We start from the raw sequence: 16,706 nt of genomic DNA, 5'->3' as shown, positions 1-16,706 counted from the left end.
GAACGTCCAGAGAGTCTCCCGAGGCTCTTGCCTCACAGCATGGAGGTGGGCCTCCACACCGTGCTGCTGGTAAGCACTGGCAAAGTTCGCAACGAACCACGCGCAGAGCTCTTCCCTGGAGTAGATTGACCCTGGGGCGAGGTTCATGAGCCAAGTCCGGGCGGGTCCAGACAAGGCGACATGAAAATATGTCGCCATCACAGTGGTGTTTCCACCTACTGCTGTGATGGCGGTGACATACACCTGCAGGAACTCCGACGGGTTTGACGTTTCGTCATACTTTTTCGGCAGGTGCAGCCGGAACTTGGGTGGCCATGATGCCGCGTGGAGATGATCCGCGAGAGCGGCGCAGCCCACGCCGGCCAAGGGGACACCCGCTTGGGACCGGGTGCCCATTGGGGCCTGCGGTGCTACCGCAGCGAAGTCTTGATCGAGGTTGCGACCCTCGATGTTTTGGCGGCGCTTGCGCGCCCTTTCCAAAGAGACCCGGGCGTCCTCTCCGCGTGCCTACGGTTGAGTTCTGCCCGGAGGTCGTTGGTCTGTGCACCCCTCACTGAGGGTGAGCGCACAGACGCCGACACCTCATGTTGGCGCCGGGATGACCGTGGCCTCGACCTGGTCGAGGTAGAATGTGCCATGCCGAGCAGTCGGTCGATGTCATCCCGCCACTGCTTCATGGCCCCCGGTGAGGCCGTGGAGCTTGGAGGGTGTCACAGCAACTCCCTGGCTGCTGACAACGCTCCCGGAGCCACCCTCGACGGAGTTCGGGATGTCTGCGCAGCTGTATGCTGCCGTGCAGCGTGCACAGTAGCAGTGCCCAGCACTGGGCAGTTGGGAACCTGTGGTGTGGAAGAAACAACTTCTTCCTCCACCAAGAAATCCGTTGATGTCTCGGAGCGGTGCTCCATGATTTGCACCATCATGCTGAGCGAGGATGCAAGCAAAAACCTAATGCCTAGCCCCCTACCTGGCGCGCCAAATGTCGGAGAGGGAATTCTCCGGCCGGGTGGCGGAGTGCACCCACCCTAAATCCTAAGATGAGGAAGGGGCTTAAGCGTTTTGCCTGTCCTACTAAGCGAACATCAAGCACATGAACACGCGAGAGTTTAGAGTGGTTCGGGCCATCGGAGCGTAACACCCTACTCCACTGTATGTTGGATTGCTGTGGAAGCTTGAGAATTGAGAGTCTAAGTTGGGTCTGTCTAAGTGTCTCCGTTGTAACGTTGCATGCCTCCCCTTTTATAGCTAAGGGGGGCATGTACAAGGGTGTTGAGCCCCGACATGTGGGCCCAGGAACATAACGGATGTAGCACTTGGAGCTACTAATGTTTGGTGCTGGAGCAATCTTCTTGCGCCCTGACACCCGAGATCTGCGTAGCATCGGCGTGCAGGGGAAGCTTCTCGTATAAGGGATCCCATATGCAAGTTTTGTCTCCGTTGCATTTGGATCCCAACTTCCTAGCCACTACTTTTGCATTCTTATATGAAAGAACAAAAGAAGTGTTGCAAGCATGAAAAATAGTAGTGGGTTCATTGCATATTTTCCTAGGCACATGATTCACAACATGATTTTTCCTAGGCTTATTTCTACCATGCACAAAAGTAGAGCTAGAGGCAAACATAGCATGTGAATCATTATAAGCAACATGAACATGACTCTTATTATGAGGAGGATGACTAGCAATTTTCCTATCATAAATAAAAGCATGGTTTCTTTGAGTAATACTAGCCATGGGGGCCTTCCCTTTCTCCTTAGTGAGAATGGGAGCCTTTTGGCTTGTTAAGTTCTTGGTTTCCCTTCGAAAACCAAGTCCATCCTTAATTGAGGGGTGTCTACCAACAGTGTAAGCATCCCTAGCAAACTTTAATTTATCAAAATTAATTTTGCAAGTCTTAAGTTGAGCATTAAGACTTACCACCTCGTCATTTAATTTGGTAATAGAAATAAGTTGTTCATCACAAGCATCAACATCGAAATCCTTACATCTATTACATATAACAACATGCTCTACACATGAACTAGTATTGTTGACTTCCTCTAGCTTAGCATTTAGTTCATCATTTAAGCTTTTTAAACTAGAGACCGATTCATGGCAAACAGACAATTCAGAGGATAACATTTCATTTCTCTTAATTTCTAAGGCAAGGGATTTTTGCACACTAACAAACTTGTCATGTTCCTCATATAAAATATCCTCTTGTTTTTCTAACAATCTATCCTTTTCATTTAGAGCATCAATTAATTCATTAATTTTTTCTATTTTAGCTCTATCTAAACCTTTAAATAAACTAGAGTAATCTACTTCATCATCGGAAGAATCATTATCGCTAGAAGTAATGTACTTAGTGGTATCTCGAACATGTACCTTCTTTTCCTTGGCCATAAGACATGTATGGCGTTCGTTGGGGAAGAGAGAAGACTTGTTGAAGGCCGAGGCAGCGAGTCCTTCGTCGTCGGAGTCGGAAGAGGAGCAGTCTGAGTCCCATTCCTTTTCAAGGTGCACCTCGCCCTTTGCCTTCCTGTAGCTCTTCTTTTTCTCCTTCTTCTCGCTCATTTCTTGTCCCTGGTCACTATAATTATTGGGACAATTTGCAATAAAGTGACTAGTCTTACCGCATTTGAAGCAGGAGCGTTTTCCCTTTGTTTTGTTCTTGTTGGGGTACTCCTTGCGTCCTTTAAGTGTGGTCTTGAAGCGCTTGATGATAAGCGCCATCTCATCTTCGTTGAGGCCGGTAGCTTCCACTTGAGCTACCTTGCTTGGTAGTGCCTCATTGCTGCTAGTTGCCTTGAGCGCAACGGGCTACGGCTCGTAGACGGGCAGAGGGTCATTTAAGGCATCATCTACATACCTTGCCTCCTTAACCATCATGCGCCCGCTTACAAATTTTCCGAGTATCTCCTCGGGTGTCATCTTGGTGTACCTGGGATTTTCACGGATAAGATTCACAAGATGGGGGTCAATAACTGTAAAGGACCTGAGCATGAGTCGGACGACGTCGTGGTCCGTCCATCTTGTGCTTCCATAGCTTCTAATCTTGTTGACCAGGGTCTTGAGCCTGTTGTAGGTTTGTGATGGCTCTTCTCCCCTGATCATGGTGAATCTCCCTAGCTCGCCTTCCACCAGTTCCAGTTTGGTAATCATTGTAGCATCATTTCCCTCATGTGAGATCTTGAGGGTGTCCCAGATTTGCTTGGCGTTGTCCAAGCCACTTACTTTATTATACTCATCCCTGCAAAGAGATGCTAACAGCACAGTAGTAGCTTGTGCATTCTTATGAATTTGCTCATTAATAATCACAGGGTTATCTGTACTATCGAAATGCATTCCATTTTCCACTATTTCCCAAATGCTAGGATGGAGAGAAAATAGATGACTACGCATTTTATGACTCCAAAATGAGTAGTCCTCTCCATCAAAGTGTGGAGGTTTTCCTAGAGGAATAGAAAGTAAATGTGCATTTGAATTGTACGGCATGCGAGAATAGTCAAAAGAGTAGTTTTGATTAACCGTCTTTTTCTTTGACATCATCATCGTCATCATCGTCGTCTCTTGGTAAAGAAGAAGATGCATCGCTGTCATAGTAGATGATCTTCTTGATGTGCCTCTTCTTCTTCCCGTCCTTCTTCTTGTGACTCGAGCCTGAGTCAGTGGGCTTGTCATCTCTTGGCTCGTTGAAGATGGACTCCTTCTCTTTGTCGTTGACCACCATCCCCTTTCCCTTAGAATCCATCTCTTCGAGCGATTAGTCCTTGTGAAGAGTACAGCTCTGATACCAATTGAGAGAACCTAGAGGGGGGTGAATTGGTGATCCTGTAAAACTAAACACTAAATAGCCACAAAACTTAGTTATAGAAGTGTTAGTGCGACTAAGTAGTTGAGAGGCGAGTTCTCGTGGATAAAACAATCACAGAGAGAGTAATCACAAGAGACACGCTATTTTATCCCGTGGTTCGGCCAAGTAACACTTGCCTACTTCCATGTTGTGGCGTTCCAATGGACGAGGGTTGCACTCAACCCCTTTCAAGTGATCCAGTGATCAACTTGAATACCACGACTTTCTTCCTTATAGTTTTCTTCCCGTTTGTGAGGAATCTCCACAAGTTGGAGCCTCTCGCCCTTACAATATTGATCACAAAGAAAGCACGGAGTAAGGTTGGGAAAAGCAACACACACAAGACTCAAATACGCAGCACACCCACGCACACAAGTGAAGACTCGAGCTCAAATGACAACACAGGGAGTTCACGACTCGAATGGAGCTCAATTCTCTAACACAACAAAGCGAATGCGCGGGAGCAGAGTCTGGATGCCTTAGAATACTTAGTGAATGCTTGGGTAGCTCCTCCATGCGCCTAGGGGTCCCTTTTATAGCCCCAAGGTAGCTAGGAGCCGTTGGAGGCCAACTTGTAAGGCCAAACTTGCCTTCTGTCGGGTGGTGCACCGGACAGTCCGGTGCACCACCAGACAGTCACTGTAGCTGTTTGGTGCGCGATCTCCTTCCAATTTTGGCGCATCCGACCGTTGGTCCTCGGGGTCGGTTGACGCACCGGACACTGTCCGGTGCACACCGGACAGTTCGGTGTGCCCAACCGACCGTTGCTGCGGGCCACGCGTCGCCCGCAGATTGCGCAGCCGACCGTTGCGCTGACGACCGTTGGCCCACCGGACAGTCCGGTGAATTATAGTTGTACGCCGCCATCGAATCCTGAGAGCGGCAAGTTCACCGTGGACCAGCCTAGCGCACCGGACACTATCCGGTGCACCACCGGACCGTCCGGTGTGCCAAGCCGAGCTGGAGTTTGCTGCACATAGCCAACTCTTTTTCCAATTCTTTTCTCACTATTTCTAGCACTTAGACAAAACACATTAGTACTCAAAACAATGTACTAAGTCTAGAAACGTACCTTTTTCTTTGATTTGCACTTCTCACTTTACTTGGCACATAAGAACTTAATTAATCGTGTTGGGCACTTAATCACCAAAACATTATTGAAATTGCCCAAGGGCACATTTCCCTTCCAAAAGCTCACAAACATTCCTATCACTTCCTCAGGAGACATTAATTTGTATCTAGGATCCTCACGAATTAATTGTACTTGAGTAGGATTGTGAAAAACAAGGGATCTTAGAATAACTTTGACCATCTCATGGTCATCCCATTTAGTGCTCCCCAGGTTGCGCACTTGATTGACCAAAGTCTTGAGTCGGTTGTACATTGCTTGTGTCTCCTCTCCTTGGTTGAGGATGAATCGACCGAGCTCCCCCTTGATCGTCTCCCGTTTGGTGATCTTGGTCACCTCATCTCCTTCGTGCGCGGTCTTTAGGACGTCCCAAATCTCCTTGGCACTCTTTAACCCTTGCACCTTATTTTACTCCTCTCGACATAGAGAGGCGAGGAGTATAGTAGTTGCTTGGGAGTTAAAGTGTCGTATTTGGGCGACTTCGTCCGAGTCGTAGCCCTCGTCCCCTACCGTAGGTACCTGCGCTCCAATTCAACAATGTCCTAAATGCTTGCGTGGAGTGAGGTTAGATGATGCTTCATTTTATCACTCCACATACAATAATCCTCACCATCAAAATATGGTAGTTTGCCTAATGGAACAGAATGTAAAGGAGCGCGCTTAGAAATACGGGGATAACGAAGTGGCATCTTACTATACTTCTTGCACTCATGGCGCTTAGAAGTGACGGCCGCCGCATCGGAGCCGGATGTGGAGGGCGACGAAGAGTCGGTCTCGTAGTAGACCACTTTCTTCATCTTCTTCTTCTTGTCGCCACTCCGATGCGACTTGACGCGGGGAGGGGATCCCTCCTTGGCTTTGGTGCCGGACTCCCTTGATGGAGCCTTCCCGTGGCTTGTGGCCTTTTCGCTGGTTTCCATTTCCCACTTGGCAGATCCTCCCGACATCACTTCGAGTTGTTAGACTCTAATGAAGCACTGGGCTCTGATACCAATTGAAAGTCACCTAGAGGGGGGATGAATAGGCGTAATCTAAAATTTATAACTTTAAACACACACTACAAGTCGGGGTTAGCGTTAGAAACAAATCTGAGTCCGGTAGAGAGAGGAAAACAAATCAACCAAGAAATAAAGTAGATGAACACGATGATTTGTTTTACCGAGGTTCGGTTCTAAAGAACCTAATCCCCGTTGAGGTGGTCAAAAAGACCGGGTCTCTTTCAACCCTTTCCCTCTCTCAAACGGTCACTTAGACCGAGTGAGCTTTCTTCTTAATCAAACGGGTCACTTAGACCCCACAAGGACCACCACACACTTGGTGTCTCTTGCTTTGATTACAATTCAATTGGGAACAAGAATGAGGAAGGAAGAAAGCGATCCAAGCAACAAGAGCGCAAAAGAACACGAGCAAACTCTCTCTCAAGTCACTAGGTGGTTGGAATGAATTCTAGACTTGGAGAGGCTTTGATCTTTTGGAAATGTGTCTTGGAGTGAATGCACTAGATCTTGTATTGAATGTGAAGTGGTGGAAACTTGGATGCTTGGAGTGGTGGTGGTTGGGGGGTATTTATAGCCCTCAACCACCAAACAACCGTTGGGGTTGCTGCCGTCGATGGGCGCACCGGACAGTCCGGTGCGCCAGCCACGTCACCCAACCGTTAGGGTTTGGAGCAGTTGACCGTTGGAGGCTTTGTCCTCTAGTGGCACCAGACAGTCCGGTGCCGCACCGGACAGGCACTGTTCAATGTCCGGTGCGCCTCTGACTCTACGCTCTGCTCTGTCGCGCACTGTTTGTGCACTGTTCCTCTGTTCTTCAGCTTTTGCAGGCGACCGTTGAGCGAAGTAGTCGTTGCTCCGCTGGTGCATCGGAGAGTCCGGTGGCACATCGGACAGTCCGGTGAATTATAGCGGAGCGCGCTGGTTGAAACCCGAGAATGGCTGTTTGGACTCTGTACGGTCCTGGTGCACCAGACACTGTCCGGTGGCACACCGGACAGTCCGGTGCGCCAGACAAGACCACTCTTGGTTTCTTTGCTCCTTTGTATTGAACCCTAACTTTAATCTTTTATTGGTTTTTGTTGAACCTTTATACACCTGTAGAACATATAATCTAGAGCAAACTAGTTAGTCCAATATTTGTGTTGGACATTCAACCATCAAAATTAATACTGGGAAAAGGTTAACCTTTCCATTTCAACAACTCTGTGTCAAGTGAACTAAGGCCAGCACTAGAGTGTGCTTGTTGAAGCAAAGCAGATGTTGATGTTCCACTACCAAGGTTAAGTGTGGTAGAACTAGAATATGGGAACTCAGAGGTACAATCAGATCCATAAATCAATCCCCAGTTTTGTTTTCTCTTACCTATGACAGATGGAGGAGGAGGCACTTGTTGTCTAACTGCACCAAACTTCAGATCATATTTGTTAAACATTGTAGACAATTCACTTTTCACACAAGTATAGTAAAGTGAGTAGTCAGTACTAGATAGCCTAGATAATAATCTCAAGATATTGCTGAAACCCCTTAGTTTGGCTCTAGGATCTAATATAAAAGCAAATGCATAGAGCATAGGAATATCCCTCCAATATTTAAGAAACTTAGACTTCATAGGAGTAACAACATGTCTAAGCAATGCATCATTCTCATATTGATTTAAATGCTGGATAATGTCAAGAATATTATGCATTATAAGTGGAGATGTAGGATAGTAAACCCCAGAAAGGGTCACAGTAGCATCATAAAACAGTTCAAGAAACTCAAGCAACTTTTCAACCACAAACCAATGTGAATTTGTTAATAGATTAGGCTCACCTGGTTTTCTAGGATAGTTAGTGTCAATGAATACACCAAAGGTTTCCTTGTAAGGAACTAAATATTTAAGCATAAGGTATGTAGAATCCATCTCACAGTCATGTCAATGCCAAGTTTACGAGGGCGCACATTCATAGCAACACAGTAGCCCTTAAATGCAGCAATGCGCTGATTAGAAGCATCCAAGAAAACTATTGCAGTTCTAAATGAATCAAGGTATGGTTGTAGCCTTTTCAAGCCACACTTCACAATCAGGTTTATAATATGACAAGCACAACGTTGATGCAAGAATAAAGTACCAACATAACCAAACAACAATGGTCTAAGCTTATGGTAAGGTAAGGTAAGACAACAACAAAGGTAAGGTAAGACAACAACAAAGGTAAAGTAAGATATGGTTAGATAACTTATGTTAAACAAGTTACATATCAGTTAAACAAGTTACTCTATTCTTTGAAGCATCGGTTACCAAAATTAAGAAAGATTACAAATCAGTTAAACAAATTACTCTATTCTGTTAAACAAGTTACAAATCAGATAAACAAGTTACTCAAGCACCATTGTCCACTACTACTACACAGATCAGTTAAACAACAAGCATAAACAACAAGCACTCAAGCACCATTGTCCACTACTACTACATAGATCAGCTAAACAACAATCATAAACAACAAGCACTCAAGCACCATTGTCCACTACTACTACACAGATCAGTTAAACAACAAGCATAAACAACAAGCACTCAAGCACCATTGTCCACTACTACTAGTACTACTACACAGATCAGTTAAACAAGTTACTACTACACAGATCACACAACAAGCATATTACATTACCTCTGCGCCGGACACGAAGAACTCGCCGCCGTTAGTAGTAGATCCGGAGCACCGGTTCCAAAAGGACTGGTTCCTCACGGATCAATACAACTCACGGGGAAGACTTGCAAAGAAAAAGGATGAAGGGAATAAGCAGATCAGGTCATAGGGAAGACATCCACAATAAGGTAGGGTTTCCATTGAACACCAGATGGTCACTAAACTCTGTGCCGGACGCAGAGATGAGGCCGCCGTTAGCGGTAGATCCGGAGCCCCGGTCCCGTCGCCGACTCGTCGTGGAGATCAAGCCGACGCGCACTGGTTCCTCACGGTTACGGGTTACCTTACCTTCACCGATGACCAGCAGATCCGGAGTCCCGGTTCACGTCGCTGGCGCCGTTGAGGTCAGGGACTCAGGGTAGAGAGGGGGAGGACGGAGGAATGGAGGACAGGAGGAGCTGGAGCACGAGCACCGAGGTGGCGAGATCCAGCGTTACCGTGCGAGAGTCCGGGACTGAGAGGGAGGAGGAGGATAGGTCCACGGAGGCGCCGGAGCGGAGACGGAGAGGCCAAGAGCGGAGAGCCGAGAGCGGAGACCGGAGATGGAGTGGACGAGAGGCGAGACCGCGAGAGCAGCAGAGAGGAGCGGCCGAGCAGGTGCGCGGCGCGTTAGGACTTAGGGTTACGACCGGCCGGGAGGAGTGAGGACGACACGATTTATGCAGCTGGGGCGCTATGGCCTGTGGGAAGTAGGCTGGCCGCTGTAGCGGGCCGATTTCTAAGCCCACCATCTACCGGGTTGTGCTCGAGCCAGCCCAACGGGCCAAGATGGCTGTCGAGCCCGGCACGCTCGCCGGGCCGGGCCCGAGCCCGTATTAACTCGTGTCATGTCGTGCTCGTACTGCGCTAAAAAAACCGTGCTTCGTGCCGTGCTAATGAGTCACGTGCTTTCTGGACATCTATATATCAGCCAATATATAGTTTCTATATATATTGAGGATGACCTAAGCAAAATATGAATTTAGAAGCACAGTATTTTCAGGATTTAGAAGCACACGGTATTATACATCCATGATCATGTACAAGTGGTGTCAGACATCGGGGGCTGACGAGGAGGAAGCTCCGGCGCGCTCGGAAGTCATGCGGAGCTCCACCAGCGACGCGTACACGCCGGCCCTGGCCGCCATGAGCTGCTCGTGCGTGCCCTGGGCGACGACCTCGCCGTTCCCGAGCACGGCGATCACGTCGGCGCCCCTGATCGTGGACAGCCGGTGCGCCACCACGACCGTGGTCCTGCCGACCGCTGCCCGGTCCAGCGCCTCCTGGACGGCGCGCTCCGACTCGGCGTCCAGCGCGCTCGTCGCCTCGTCGAGTAGCAGGATCTTGGGGTCCCTCAGCACGGCCCTCGCGATGGCCACCCGCTGCTTCTGCCCGCCGGACAGCTGGGCGCCCCTCTCGCCAGCCAAGGTGCCGTAGCCCTGCGGCAGCGCCGAAACGAACTCGTGCGCGTTGGCGGCCTCCGCGGCGGCGACGATCTCTTCTTCCGTCGCCTCGCCTTCTCTCCCGTAGGCTATGTTTGCGCGGATGGTGTCGTTGAACAGGACCGGCTCTTGGCTCACCAGCCCCATCTGCCGCCGCAGCCAACCCGTCTTGAGGTCTTTGATGTCCACGCCGTCCAATGTGATCGTGCCGGAATCAGGGTCGTAAAACCTCTCCAGGAGAGCGATGACGGTGGATTTGCCGCAGCCGCTCTCCCCGACAAGCACAACCGTCTGCCGTCAAAGTTAACTGCCTGCTGGTAACTGCTAGTAGCTCTGCTGATCGCAGTAAAACTATAAAGGAAAACGCTGAGAGGTTCCGTACCTTCCCGGATGGTATTCTTAAGTTGAGATCTCTGAATATCTGCGTACCAGGGCGGGATGGGTATGAGAAACAGATGTGGCGGAGCTCGAGTTCGCCAGTGACGTCAGCCAAGACCATGCCCTCATCGCTACTAGGATCGATATTCGATTTACTGTCAATGAGTGCAAATATTGTTGATGCTGATGCTTTGGCCTTGGCAGAGTTTGGACCTAACGCGCTTGTCTGTGAAACGCCTATGGTCGCCATGAGCAGAGCAAAGAACACCTGCAGAAGAACACGGCAGTTTGCTATGGCATAACGCGAGCGGAACTTGAAGCTTAGTATCTGCACAGTGTTGCTTACTCTGAACACATCGGTGAACGTGGCCTTGCCATCAAGCATAAAATTTGCTCCAACGTAGAAGCAGAGGGCATATGTGGAGTAAAGCACGAAGAATGACAAGCCAAATCCCAAGCCACTGACAACGCCTTGACGGATCCCCTGCCGCACTGGAGCTTTGCATTTTCCATAGTAGGTCTTCATTACCTTAGGCTCCGCGCAGAAAGAAGCAATTGTTCGAATACCACTGACAGCGTCGTTTGCCACTTGGGTTGCTTCTTCATACATTGCCTGCGGTCCACCGTTAAGGGAAAAAAGAGTAACTAAGTTCGATTAGCCAAATTCCACTGTTCTTTTAACCAGAGATGCATGGCATGCAGCATGTTACCTTGGCATCTGCACTGAATCCCTCCAAGAACTTTACTTGGAGGAATCCCTGGAGACCCCCCAAAGGAAGCACTACCGTGGCAACAAGGGCAAGCCTCCAATTTGCAGCCATCGCGATGACAAATCCAGCAATAACTGTAACCGTGCTTCGAACCATCAATGCCAATGAATCGCCTACAAGGCGTCGTATATTTGAAGCATCAACAGACAGCCTTGCACCAACATTTCCGCTGGACATAGACAACAATGAAATTAAAATAAAAATGTCACCATAAATCTGTTGAATTGCAGAATAGTTGGAGGCTGACCTAGCATTTGAGGGCCTGTCAAACCAGCTGATTTCTTGGCAAACAATCCTTTGAAAACATAACGAGCGAACGCGTTCAACCAATTTTCCACCAGCTACTCCAAAAAGGAAATGTTCCACCGGCAGGAAAATAAACGAACCAACTCCTAATGCTACGTACATCAATGTCCAGAACCGTGAATCTTTCTTGAGTTGATGAGGAGGCTCGTAAAATGAATTGATGGAACTGGAGATCAATAAACCTAGCATTGGAAAGAAAACACCTGATATGGCTGCAACCACTGTACCTAACAGAAGGACTGGCATCTCAGGTTTGTTCAGAGAAATAAGACGACAGAGGGCAACCTTCCTGCATTCTTCACCTTCATCCGATTCTTTAGGCAGCGGTTCAGTATCTGTGTTCTCCGGGACAATCGTGTTGGCAATTGCGACCAAGTGCGCACTGGTACTCCCAAATGAAGCGCCACCAATTATTGACCTCTTGAGAGATGGAGTATGCATAGATTTGCTCAAGGACTCGACATTTCTGACAGCTGAAGTAGACCTTTGATAATCTATGTCAGACGTATCTGGTTCTCCAGTTCTATCCTGCAGCTGGATAAGCTGGGAATACGCACCATTGGGGTCCTGAAGTAGTTCAGTGTGTGTGCCTGTTTAGCATTTAAAGGTGACAAGATCAAGCTCCAGAATCATCAGATAAACATAATGAAAGCATGCGAGGTTCAGACCTAGTTCAACTACTTTTCCACGATGTACGACTGATATAGTGTCGGCATCTTTTATAGTGCTCAACCGATGGGCAACTATGATCGTGGTCTTGCCTTCCATAATTCTGTTAAGGGCCTCCTGAACCACTCTCTCAGACTCCACATCAAGTGCACTTGTTGCTTCATCAAGCAGCAAGATCTTGGGGTTTTTCAGTATTGCCCTTGTGATTGCAATTCTTTGTTTTTGCCCTCCTGACAATTGTGCTCCATGCTCACCGACCATTGTGTCTAGGCCCTGAAATAACAAAGTTCTCGATTAATTATGGTTAGTTATAACATATATGTAACTTTGCACAAGTATGAAACAATTTTGTTTAATCTACATACATATGGTAACTTATCGATGAAATTTGCTGCATTAGCAAGCTTTGTTGCAGCCATTATCTCCTCAGCTGTTGCATCTTCTTTCCCATAGGCAATGTTCTCCCGAATACTAGTGGCAAACAACAGTGGTTCTTGACTAACAAGACCAATAGTTTCCCTTAGCCATCCAAGCCTCAGGCTTTTTATGTTAACACCATCTATTGAAACTTCACCAGCCTGAGGGTCATAGAATCTCTCCACAAGATTAATCACTGTGGACTTTCCACTGCCACTCTCTCCCACTATAGCCATTGTTTTCCCACTTATTACATGCAGCGAGAAGCCATCAAATACCAATTGATCACGTCTAGATGGGTACGAAAAGTACACATCCCTTAGCTCTATATCACCCTTCATGTTTGCTAGCACGATCCCATCTGTTCCATTAGGATCAATTTGTGGCTTCCTTTGGATTATCTGCATCATTCTATACCCAGCAGCCCGGCCAGAAGCAAAAGCAGTCACGCATGGTGTTGCCTCACCTAATGACCTGATAAGGAAAAATGTGAAGAACAATTATACAGGAACAAATATTCATTTTCATGGTAAAATGAATAGTAACATCAGCTCTACCATAAACCAAAATACTGTCAGTGCAATGGAAAACCATTATCGTAATCACTTCGAGAACAAAGTGATTAATCCAATCGTTTAGATGGTTTGTGAAACTGTATGCCTAATGAATCTATCATGTTATGCATGAATTAGGTTGGGCAGGCCAGGGCACACTACACGTAATCAATGGATTCAAATTCAAAATACTGGAAAATTGTAGCCGAGGATTATAGAATTGAATCTATGCACCTTGCACAAGAATTAATTGATCCAGAAAGAAAATATATGCATATGGCATTTTACAACAAGGTTGAATGAATATTGATGACTTACATTGCACCTGCCATGAATGCCATCCAGACACTTACAACCTGACCTCCTTCATATCCTTTATCAATAATCAGTTTTGCCCCATACCATGCTGTTAGACCATAGGCACAGAACAGAATAAGCATAACAAAACCGAAGCCCAGGCCAGTAACCGTTCCTTCTTGGACAGCAGCTACATATGCATTCCTGATATATTTATTGTACAGCGCAATGGCCCGATTCTCACCATTGAAGGAAGCAACCTTTCAAAAATTAGCCCAAGAAGAAGTTGGTTATGAATCCAAACCAATAGTAAGGATTAAAGAGAATATTTAAGCAAGGGTCTACTGTTCTGATGGCTCCAATTGTCTGTTCCACAACAATGCCTGCTTCATTGTACTTAGCTTGACCCTGGCTCGCCAGTTTCGATACAGTCCATGAAATAGCTGCTCCAGCAACTACTATAGGAGGGACGCTTGACATCATAACAGCAGCTAAAAGCCATCCTTTAGAGAAAGCAACCGCAAACCCTCCAACAAATGTGGCAGTAAGCTGTATAAACTTCCCAACCTGGAATGGAAACGAATATTTGAGTTGACTATCCAGAACAGACATCAGATCACCACAATTTGCAATCACATATTCGCATATAAGGATAATTTATACTCCTTAATTCGAAACACAGAAGATAAGTTTAAATCATTAGATACAAACACGCTGCCTATGTGCTTCGTCGCTTTAGTAAAGTTAATATGAACCAGCATCACAATGCACAAGCTGACAATGATGTGTTTACAGTTACATGGGTCAACCTTTTCGCCAATTGCATCCTGGATAAGTATTGTATCTCCGGACATACTCTCAACCAATTGTCCAGTGGTCATTTCCTTGTCAAAAAATGCAATGTCTTGTCTCAATAGAGCTTTAAGATAGAGACCTCGTATGCGAGCTGCTTGTCTTTCTCCAGTGATCATCCAACATGCAACCTCTATTAAAACAATAAAAAACACTAACACCTTAGTGCTAATCTATAACTGGCAGTGCCTCAAAACAATGAAAAAGAGTAACACCTTAGATGCCTCTGGCAGTATCTATGCTGCAGAAAATAGTGGATCTAAGTAGCCTATTACAAACCTGGTTAATGTTTCTCCTTTCTGAAAGAAGATAAAGTTACTACGGGATTTCTTGGTTTCAGTTATAGGCTTATGGCAATATGAATAACATACCATCACGTGAATAGACTTTCACGAAGTAAAATTGGTTCCCATTCCTATAATTTTTCGTATACATGGTCACATGGGCTAGGTGCAAAACCGTGCTTCATTCTTTTCCATTCTGAAGGTTAATAAGATTTAGTGGGTGACTGAAAAACTAATATTCATCACTATAAAGGCTGACTAAAGCATAAACAAACACAATAAACCACTGAGGATTGAGGAAATACTAGTACTCACGTAGGAAGCAAACAAACCATGACCCAATGGCCAAATAGAAGAACTTCAGGCACACCTGAAACAGCAGTGTAAAAGATTTTAGTCGAGGATGAATCCCATCTGTTTCCATCGCAGGAAGATGTTATCCAGCAAACAATGGGATCACAAGCAGTACAATGGATAACAGTCCTATTTTATTTACTAATTTACTTCACATGTTCGAAATGAACTATGGAGTGCCACGTGCTTAGTAGTAAGTAGTAACTAGCACTACCCGTGTGAAATGTGAATGTGTGATCAGAATACCAGATCACCCGAATAGTTGAGCATCTGAATAACTAATATTTCATCAGTATAAGATGCACCCCGGAGATCGAGATTTATCATCACTAACATTCATCAGTCCAACGAGGATCGAGATTCGATGCACACCCCGGAGACGCGGTGCAGTACGTCATGGCGGGACGCAGAGCCGAAGGCGTCGACGACCTCGCCGAAGACGAGCGTCATGAGCGGCTGCGCCACGCCGCTGGCGACAGCCCCCGCGGCCCCCACGGCCATGAGCGCCGCGTCCACGCCGTCCGCGAACCGGAACAGCCGGTGCAGACCCACCACTCCCTTCTCTTCCTCCTCCAGGGCTTCTGGTGCTGGTGAGGCCATCCCTCTCTCTCCTCGGCTCCGCGTGCTCGACGATACGGGCGTTGCATCGCTGGGGTAGAGCAAGGCGCGCTTTATAGCGGCGGGGGCCGGCCGCGGGAGTGCAGATTCCGGGGACTCTCGCACGCGGGGCGGGAGGAAGCAGAGGCGGGCAGGCGGCCACCGGATTTTGGAGCGTGTAGCGGGCTGCAACTGCAACTGCGATTTAAATTGCTAATCTGTACTACGTCTACGTCTCATATCTCTATGGAACAATTGGATCTATACCATTAAAAGATCCAAACTTTAGATATATACCATGGACCCCACATGTCATTGACTTATGTGGACCCACATGTAAGTGAGATAGTAATGGTATGGATCCAAAGTGGTGATCTTTTAATGGTATGGATCCAAATTTCCCTATCTCTATAGACATACACCTCAATTCCAAAATAAATCTCTATACCAGAGACGGACTCACCACTGCCTTTGCCGCTGGAGGGAGCACGCAAGTCTAAATATTTGATTCCAGCTGATAATCTCGCATATGGTTGTTAGCAGTTGATAATCTTATCTAGGTCTGTTCGGTTATTCCGGATTCAACATCCGAACAATTCTACTTGAAATGATAGTTTAATTTGTATTTAATTAATCATCTAGAATAGTTTCTAGTCTCGTTCCGATGTAACCGAACAGGCCCCTAGGTTATCTTTAATTCATGTGGCCGTCACTACTCTATACCATGTTGGAAAAAGTCAACTAATCTAAACTTTAACCATATATATAAAAAATAATATTTTTTATGTTAGTCACATTATATGTTTTTTATAATAAATATATAAGTCAACTAATCTAAACTTTCACCAAATATGTATAAAAAGTTTAATACTTTTATGTTAGTCACATTATATGTTTTTATAATAAATATATTTAGGGATATAAAATCAACAATATTTTCTATAAAACTAACCAAAATTAATATAAGTTGACTTCTAGAAATATAAAATGAACAATAAAGAAGGTATTTAGTATATATCTAATTTTTCTCTATCTACATCTCTACGGTCTAAAAAGACAATGTCTATTCAGTAGGATCAAACCCTTATCTGTCTATATCTCTACAACTTAGAAAAACAATATCTGTTCGGGAGAACCAAACCTCTTCTCTAATGGCTAC

General features: G+C 46.4%; 1 protein-coding gene across 2 annotated transcripts; it reads right to left on the bottom strand.

The window, feature by feature from the left end:
- Positions 1–9,554: 9,554 nt before the first annotated feature.
- On the bottom strand, positions 9,555–15,733 carry LOC103635287 (ABC transporter B family member 11). Of its 2 annotated transcripts, XM_008657780.3 has the most exons (12): positions 15,323–15,733; positions 14,912–14,966; positions 14,270–14,445; positions 13,806–14,027; positions 13,482–13,720; positions 12,558–13,083; positions 12,192–12,465; positions 11,465–12,113; positions 11,158–11,386; positions 10,794–11,060; positions 10,452–10,715; positions 9,555–10,360 (listed from the first exon to the last, which is right to left on the bottom strand). In XM_008657780.3, exons 1-12 carry the CDS (start codon positions 15,548–15,550, stop codon positions 9,680–9,682), a joined length of 3,810 nt encoding a protein of 1,269 aa, XP_008656002.1. In that variant the 5' UTR covers positions 15,551–15,733; the 3' UTR covers positions 9,555–9,679. The 2 variants fall into 2 exon arrangements, with proteins under 2 accessions (XP_008656002.1, XP_008656001.1); XM_008657779.3 differs by having other exon boundaries at positions 11,158–12,113; positions 15,323–15,703.
- Between the last annotated feature and the right edge of the window lie 973 nt (positions 15,734–16,706).

This window comes from Zea mays, chromosome 8 (genome assembly GCF_902167145.1).
Source record: "Zea mays cultivar B73 chromosome 8, Zm-B73-REFERENCE-NAM-5.0, whole genome shotgun sequence".
NCBI classification, from domain to species: domain Eukaryota; kingdom Viridiplantae; phylum Streptophyta; class Magnoliopsida; order Poales; family Poaceae; genus Zea; species Zea mays.
This window is presented reverse-complemented; position numbering and strand designations above follow the sequence as displayed.

Bases quoted from the DNA above. Each gene is read 5' to 3' on its own strand.
- LOC103635287 (XM_008657779.3), bottom strand. From the start codon at position 15,550: ATGGCCTCACCAGCACCAGAAGCCCTGGAGGAGGAAGAGAAGGGAGTG. The intron at 14,967-15,322 runs GTGTGCATCGAA...CTGCTGTTTCAG, and splicing joins TACTGCACCGCGTCTCCGGG to GTGTGCCTGAAGTTCTTCTA. The intron at 10,361-10,451 runs GTACGGAACCTC...CTTTGACGGCAG, and splicing joins TAAGAATACCATCCGGGAAG to ACGGTTGTGCTTGTCGGGGA.